Genomic DNA, 8,638 nt, shown 5'->3' on the forward strand with positions numbered 1-8,638 from the left:
TCTTTCCTAATTTTAGGTTGCATATTCCTATACTTACGAACTCCGGCCCTATTTGGATCTGCTTTTGCAAATCTTACTGATTGAGGACTCCTGGCAGACTCACAGGTAGATCCTCTTTTTTTCTTTTTCTTTTTTTTTTTTTTTTTTTACTTGCCTAACTTTTAGTCTAACTGAAATTGCCAATCAGCACTTTTTTTTTTAATGCCCTCTCGAGATCTAATGTTCCATCCTAAAAGCTTAAGAGTGAATAAAAAGCTCCCCCTTCCCTCACTTGATTTCACTTTCTATTCTTTCAGTTGCCCATGTTGCATAGTTACACTAGCTTTCAGGGGTTTTTTTAATTAAGGAAAACTAGCATAGGCTTTTGATAAATATCTTAATGTCATTAATGACATGCTAGGGTTTTTTTAGAATTAGTCACATGAGGTAACATTTGGTTATCTAAAAATAGTCCTTAGGTAAGTAAGGACAGTCATTTCTCATTATTCATGGTAGTTATATTTTCTGAAGTTACTGTGAACACTGAATAAGGGAACACGGAACCAGTGCTCTTTGAGGAAATACCTCTGGTTACGTTTGTGTCCACCAACCTATATATTTTTAAAGTGTGCTTTTTTTTTTTAAGTTTATTTCTTTATTTTGAGAAAGAGGGTAAGGGAGGGGCAGAGAGAGGAGGAGAGAGAGAAAGAAAGCCAGGCAGGCTCCACACTGCCAGTGCAGAGCCTGACGTGGGGCTCAAGCCCACAAAACTGTGAAATCATGACCTGATCCGAAACCAAGAGGTGTGCCCCTCCCCCTTTTTTTCCCATTAGCTGAGGTTATCCACCATAACTGTCCCATCAAGCTTTCTCTGGAATTCCTTTTTTTGGGGGGGGTCATTAAGTTTAATGTATTATCTTTAATCCCAAGAATTATATAGATGATGGTGAAGTATAGAATTAGTTGACAACTCTGCCAGATTTCATAACATCTTTCCCCACGTTGATGATAGTATATAATACTTTATCTTCAGAAACCATTCAAAATCTATATAATGGACTGCCTCCCATCTGTCAATATAATTAAAACATCAAATGGCAACTTGAAAACAAGTTCTGTAACAAAACACTTAAAGAGAACTTATAATTTTGAGTCTTTGTGTGGGGATTGCAAATGCCAGAATTCATGGATCCATATTTCCAAATTATCTCCAAAATTACTACCATAGATTCAAGTCATATTACTGTTTGTAAAAATAGCATTAAACCAGAAATAAGTTTTCATGAGACAAAAAAAATTGAGTAGTCCCAAAACTAAAACCATGTATTTTGAGCACTATCCAATACCTTTCTCTTAACAATTATTTTTAGCAGGGTGGCACTCGGGTGGCATAGTTGGTTAGGCATCAGACTCCATTTCGGCTCAGGTCATGATCTCACGGTTCCTTAGAGTCCCACATTGGGCTCTGCACCTACAGCATGGAGCCTGCTTGGGATTGTCCCTCCTCCTCTCTGCCCCTACCCCACATGTGCTATTTCTCTCAAAATAGATAAACCTTAAAAAAAAAAAAAAAAAAAAACTAAACTGTTTTTAATGGAATCTTTTAAACCAGTTGGTTACATCTTAGCTCTCTTGAGTCATTAAAGCAGGCAGGAATGAGAAAGGCACATGTGCTGTATTAAATATGGACAGTTGACTTTTGTGTAATGGGATTAGTAAGGTATTGTTACTATGAATCACTGGCCCAAGCTTGAAAATAATTTTCTCATAGTGAGCTTTGAGTTCATTCGGTAAGCAGCGTGTGAATATTTATGGAGTATCTACATGTGTCTGGCACTGCCAGGCATTGGTGAACAAGGCAGGCAAAGATAATATTGATAAAAACAGCATTTGAAAGTAGTTAATACTAACGGGAAGAAGATATGTGACAGAAGTAATGGCTTAACACTTCATTATCGCTTGAAAAAACTGAAGGCAAAAACAGTATACACTGAAGTGTTTCAGATTAAACAGCAAGAAGTCTGTAAATGAATGATTGGTTTGAAATTATTAAACCTTGCAAAATTGCTGAAGTCATGATTTCCAAACAAAAGATTTCAGGAATACATGTAATGCAAAACAAAAAAACTTTGCATTGTGATTTGGAAACACTCTCTATTAAGTAAAATTTATGGTTTATATAAGGTTTTTTGTTTTTAGTTTTTTAAATTCCTGACTATACAGATAGTGTTTCTTTATGGAGGTGTAAAATTCACCATTTTAACCGATATAAAGTATACAATTCAGTAGCTTTTAGTAATATTCACAGTGTTAAACAATCATTACCACTATCAATTTCCAGAACATTTTTATCACTCCAAAAGGAAGCAGTCACTCCCTATTACTCCCCATCCCTCCAGCAACCACTAATCTGCCTTCTGTCTTTACGGATTTGCCTGCGCACTTTGTATAAATGGAATCGTACAAAATGTCCTTTCGTGTGTGGCTTCTTCCACTTGGCATAATGTTTTCAAAGTCTTCTGTGTTAGTATATATCAGTACTTCGTTCCTTTTTATGGCTGAATAACATTCCATTGTACGGATATAGCACATTCTGTTTATCCATTCATCCGTTGTTAGATTTTGGGGTTGTTTCTACCTTTTGGCTATTGTGAATACTGCAGTGAACGTTTATGTGCATGTTTTTAAGTTACAAATCGGTGGCATTCAGTATATTCATAATGCTGTGTTACCATCACCACTGTCCATCTCTAGAACCTTTTCATCATCCCAAACTGAAACTCTGTACCCCTTAAACCATAACTCCCCATTATTTCATGTCTTCAGGACTCATACATGCTGTAGCTTGTGTCTTAATTTTATTCCTTTTTAAGACTGAGTAATATTCCACTGTGTATATGCACCACATTTTGTTTACTGGTGGGTGAGGTTTTTAACACAAAAGAAGGCTCTTTTTTGCCCCTCCAATTTTTTCAATTGCTTATTGGGGTAAGGGAGGAGAACAAATCACTGTATATTGTTCTTTTGTGACTTGGTAAAAACTGAGATGAAATCATCCACCTTTGGCAAATCAGCTAAATTATTAGTACTGTTGGTGAAAACTGCTTTGTTATATAGCAGCTCATTATTAGAATTCAAGTTCATTTTGTACTTCAAATTATATCACTGTTTAACAGTCACTGATTTCTAACTTCCCTTCAGAAATGCAGTTTTATAAAAGGGACTGATCTGAAGCAGACTCTTAGGTACAGCAGCTATAAACTTAGTTGTTAACTGTCTAGCATTAGATGGTATGACTGCATGAGAGATCTTTAATGAGTGGCACATAGTACCCCACTCAAGGAATGTTAGCCACTGTTTGATTTTTCAGGTTTTTATTTTATATTTGGTTCTTTTTCAGAATTCATAATGCACTTAAAGGAATCCCAGATGACCGAGATGGGCTGTTTGACACAATCCAGCGCTCTAAGAATCACTATCAAAAAAGAGCATACCAGTGTATTAAATGTATGGTAGCTCTTTTTAGCAATTGCCCTGTTGCTTACCAGATTCTGCAGGTGAGGGTTTTTTCTTAAAGTTTTGTAGAAATCTGAATCTGAATTAGGGATTCCATTTTAAAGAAAGGAATAGTGGGAATTTGGAGTTCTTATTTTAACTTTGAGAAATATTCCAGAGCCTTTTACTTATTACATGGTTTTATTTTCTTTTAAAGGGCAACGGAGATCTTAAAAGAAAGTGGACCTGGGCAGTGGAATGGCTTGGGGATGAACTTGAAAGACGACCATACACTGGCAATCCTCAGTACACTTACAACAACTGGTCTCCTCCAGTACAAAGCAATGAAACATCAAATGGTTATTTCTTGGAGAGATCACATAGTGCTAGGATGACACTTGCAAAAGCTTGTGAACTCTGTCCAGAGGAGGTAAAAAATGAAAAAAAGAAACGCCACACGTTTCATTTCTTCTATAGAAATGAAAGAAAGCAATTTGTTCCTTTATAGACCAGTGTTTATGTATTAGTGATAATGTAAAAAACATCCTGTTGAGATTTTGTTTGCTTTACTGTTTATGTAGTCTTCAGTTAATAAGGGAGCCTTCTTTCAGAGAAATTTCTGAAATTGTCTGAAATGTAGTCTGAGAGAATCCAAATCAGATTTTTTCATCTGCTTTACATTGGTTGATCTTCAGTAAAAGGAACATTGTGAGCCAGTTTTGTAGGTTTTTTAAGTTATTTCAAATAGGAAAAACTTAAGAAACTTGAATTTGTCTACATAATTGTTTATCTTTAAATATTTAAAATTAGGAGCCAGATGACCAAGATGCCCCCGATGAGCATGAGTCACCCCCACCTGAGGATGCCCCGTTGTACCCCCACTCACCTGGATCTCAGTATCAACAGGTAAATGGGGGCTGCTTTGTGTTTTAGCCCTAGAACCAACTTGTATGCTTTAAAGGATGGCTAATGTTTTTGTTGTGACTGCAAAGTAGTAAAGACTGCCTTTAGGGCATGATCAGAAGAGGAATCGTTGGGACAAGATCATGATATGATGTGTTTCCACTCCCCCCGTAGTGTTTTCCTGGTCAAATAGGTGGCCCTCTTTGTACTCCTAAGGTACTGAAACTGTGTGGCAATTGATGTCAACATAAAATGATGATGTTTCGTACAAAGGATTATGACATTTCCTGTTAGGTGGAATCTACAAATGGATTCCAAAGACCTTTAAGATGTGGCAATGAAGGAAATTGTTCTTGGTTACTTAGCCTAACCAAGACTTCATTGACAGTAAAGACAGACTTGAAAAATATCAAGGATTTGACAGATTTCCTTAAAATTTCCTCTAAGATCAATAACTAAATAAAATTTAAATGAAATTTTCTAAATAAGAACTTTTCTTTCTAAAACCCAGATATGACTAATTCAGATCTTTTGAGGCAGTGATACTTAAACTTGAACAGACATCAAAAATTTTTCCCCTGGGGGCACCTGGGTTGCTCCGTTAAGTGTTAGACTTCAGCTCCAGTCATGATATCGCGGTTCATGGGTTCAAGACCCACATCAGGCTTTCTTCTGCCTCTGCTGTCAGCACAGAGCCCACTTCAGATCCTCTGTCCCCAGCTGTCTCTGTTTCTCCCCCACTTGCACTCTCCCTCTCTCTCTCCAAATAAATACACTTGAAAAGAAACTTTGCCCGCCTTGGTCAGAGGTGGGGCGCCTGGGTGGCTCAGTCGGTTGAGCATCTGACTCGATTTAGGCTCAAGTCATGATCTCAAGGTTGGGGAGATTGAACCCTGCGAGGGGCCTGTGGTGTGGAGTTCTGTGCTAGCAGCAGGGAGCCTACTTGGGATTCTCTCTTCCTCTCTTTCTGCTCTTCTCCTACTCACTCTGCTCTCTCTCAAAGTAAATAAACTTTTAAAATATAAAATCTTAAAAAAAAAAAAAAATTCCATGGTGGGCTTGTTACAACACAGATTGCTGGGCCTCACCCCAAGCTTTGATTCTTTTAGGTCTGGGGTGGATCCAGAAAATTTACATTTCCAACATGTCCCCAGGTGGTTGATGCTGATGCTAATCTAGAAACCTTACTTTCAGAACCATTGTTTTAAGACATTCTTAGATTTCAGGCTGGAATCAGAAGCATGCTGAATAATTAGAACATGCATATTCATCATTTATTTTTGTAATTCAAATTCTAGAAAGGCTTAAATCTTTTTGGATGGTGAGAATATACAGCAAAGTGAGGGTTCACAGGTTTTAAACGTTAAGAAACCAAATTCACAAGGAAGAAAGTTAACTTTCCTCGGCCCTGAGAAAGCTCCTGTATTACTCTATGCGTGGTTAAGTCCAGATCTTTAGCATTGTTTTGTTTTCAGTAACCCCATTCAGTGTTCAAGGTTGTTGCTAATACAGATGTCCTATGACCAGTCAGATTCATCATTATCCTATAGAAGCTTAAAGGTACTTGGAAGAGTCAGAATAGATGTGTTCTGGCCCACAAATCATTTTTTGTGAATGTTTTTTGACAATATACAGTAACAGGCTGTAATCTCCTATTTGTCAGACTTCAGTCTAAATAATTAGGGCAATAAAAATCACTTCGGCTAAAACTTTATACAGAGCTACCCAGCTTTTATTTGGGTTTGGGGGTTTTTGATTTCGGTAGGCTTTTTTTAAGTTTATTCAGTTTTGAGAGCGAGCAAGTGAGCACAGCCAAGGGAGACACAAAATAAGAAGCAGGCTCTGAGCTGTCAGCACAGAGCCCGACACAGGGCTCGAACCAACAAACCGTGAGATCATGACCTGAGCCAAAATTGGACGCTTAACCCACTGAGCCCCCCCCCCCCCCCCCCCAAAAAGACCCTGGGCTTTTCTCTTCCAAACCACTTTTTTTCGGCTCACCCTTAGCTGGAACATATTTACTCTTTGTAAGTCCCAGGAATAAAAGAAGTGTTTACATGTCCACAAATTTCAGCCCGTGATTTTAAAGTTAATGTGTGAAACGTCTTAACGTCAATCTCTTCTCCCCTCCCAGAATAACCATGTGCATGGACAGCCATATACAGGCCCAGCCGCACATCACATGAACAACCCTCAGAGAACTGGCCAGCGAGCACAAGAAAATTACGAAGGCAGTGAAGAAGTGTCTCCACCTCAGACGAAGGATCAGTGAAATGCACATGATTAACTGGTTCCATCAAGACTGTGCACCCAGGCCTTACAGTCCAACCTTTTTCTGTGTCTGGCTAATATTTAAAACTAGAAAAACTATTCCTAAGCAACATGGAGTGGAGAGTTTATTCACTGTCTTATCTGCAGAAATTTGCTGTCAATATATAACCCGCCTGCAGTGGAAAGTGTATAGTGTTTTGTAATAAACGGCCTGATGCTAATGTGTAAATGGCAAAGGTGTATATAGTATATTAATGTTTGACTGTTAATTCTTAAGCAAGAAACTTTTTTCTTGAGGAGACTCACAGATCTACAAAAACTATAAAAGTTACTTTTCTTGTTCTACCCATTGCACTCTGCAACCAGTGTTGCCTGCCTCATGGCAGTTGGAGCTACTCCTTTACAAAAAAACAAACCAACCAACCGCAACAAACCAGAGCCCGTCCATGTCAGCCACACCAATAGTTTCATGTTAATTCTTTGCCACTGGAGGCAGTTTTACTATGAGCACTGTAAGGCTGGTAACCTTTCAGTTATTTGGTTGATGTGGAAAATTGGTGATGTAACATTGTTTCTAGATCTTTTTCATTGCCTTTTATTCTGACATTAGGTTAATCACTTTGAAGCTATAGTTAAGCTGTAACATTTAGCATGGCTTCACACCAGGTTAGTGTAGCCAGTGAGGAAAAAATTACCATAATGACAGCGGTTGTCCCATCATGACAGCTGTATCGCTCAGAGCTTTTCCTTCTCACACCTAGACTATAAATAGAAAACAAGGGGAGACGTGATAAACAGGCGATTTTCAGTTACACATAGGTTGCTTATGTCTAATGTTTGACAGTTCAATCTCTGGGTGGGATAAAGAAATCTAAGTATGAGTTATGGGAATTTTTAAAGATTTAAAACAAATATGCAAAAATTTGCTATGCCAGGATGCTTGGAGCATAATAGAAGACTGTATTTGGTGTGCTTGTTTCGTTTCTTTGGTAGAGCTTATTAGGTGAATCTTCTAAAACTTTCCTTCTGCTGGACCCCAGTGAAGTGGAAGTCACCAGAATCCCACAGTACTTGGAGCCAAGCCACTTGCCCCAAGACATCTGGCTGAGTTTTCTGCTCAGTCACAGTTTTACTTGAAAGCAAGACTTGTCCTAGCTCCTTGTCCATGATTCCAAAACTTTCCATGTTCGAAGCAGGGTCTAATTAAAAAGGAAACTACTGGTTAGTTAATATAATTGAGGTATCGTAATTTCAGCATAAACATTTAATTAAAGATAAGGAACTCATCAGTCAATACTGTATTTAAAAGCGAATTGGTAACTTGAATGTGTGTACTTTTTGGAACCTGTCTAAAAACCAAATACCCCTTCAAACAGATACAGTCCACCCTCTTCTATTTAAATATTTTGCTGTTTTATTTTATAGAAATTATTTTGCTGAATTCACAAATAGAATTTGATTTACGAAGAACTTTTTGTCCTGTGGTGTGTTTTTGTTTTTGGGTTTTGTTTTTTTGTTTTTAATCTTTTTTTTTTTTTTTGCCTGCTTTTGTTTGTTTTGTTTTTTGAAGGACTGAATATTAAAATTCTGTGCATAGCATGCTCAGGCATGACACTGAATCCAGGAGTTCAGTCACGTTAAGTTTTTATGCACAGAAAGATTCGACCTTTGGCCCTTTACTAAAGATTTAGAGAAAACAGGATGTTGATGCTGTAAAAGTTTCCTAACATAATCAATCTTGTACTTTTTGTATGTTTTTTATATACATGTATATTTAATGAGCACAAGCTTGGTTGTATTTTTTACAATTCAGTTAATAGGAAAATGTTTTGTCAAAAAGGCTATAGTTGGAACTGAACAAAGCAGAAACAAAAATGAGAATTGCTTTATTTTGTGATTAAAAGGGGCAGGTATTTAAGATAAAGCTTTGGGTATCTTATTTGCAGCACTCTATAGTCCCATCGATGCCTCTAGGTTTTCTGTAATAGGA

At 37.5% G+C, this 8,638-nt stretch overlaps 1 protein-coding gene across 2 annotated transcripts in view; it reads left to right on the top strand.

Moving 5' to 3' along the window:
* The window catches only part of USP9X (ubiquitin specific peptidase 9 X-linked), a 124,657-nt gene extending 116,539 nt beyond the window's left edge, over positions 1 to 8,118 (top strand). For both annotated transcript variants that reach the window (XM_029930811.1, XM_029930812.1), the window contains exons 42-46: positions 17 to 105; positions 3,380 to 3,536; positions 3,692 to 3,904; positions 4,285 to 4,380; positions 6,512 to 8,118. In XM_029930811.1, the coding sequence (XP_029786671.1) occupies positions 17 to 105; positions 3,380 to 3,536; positions 3,692 to 3,904; positions 4,285 to 4,380; positions 6,512 to 6,649 (693 nt within the window). In that variant the 3' untranslated portion in view covers positions 6,650 to 8,118. The remainder of the gene's footprint in view (positions 1 to 16; positions 106 to 3,379; positions 3,537 to 3,691; positions 3,905 to 4,284; positions 4,381 to 6,511) is intronic.
* The last annotated feature ends 520 nt before the right edge of the window (positions 8,119 to 8,638 follow it).

This window comes from Suricata suricatta, chromosome X, assembly GCF_006229205.1.
Source record: "Suricata suricatta isolate VVHF042 chromosome X, meerkat_22Aug2017_6uvM2_HiC, whole genome shotgun sequence".
In the NCBI taxonomy this organism is placed as follows: Eukaryota; Metazoa; Chordata; class Mammalia; order Carnivora; family Herpestidae; genus Suricata; species Suricata suricatta.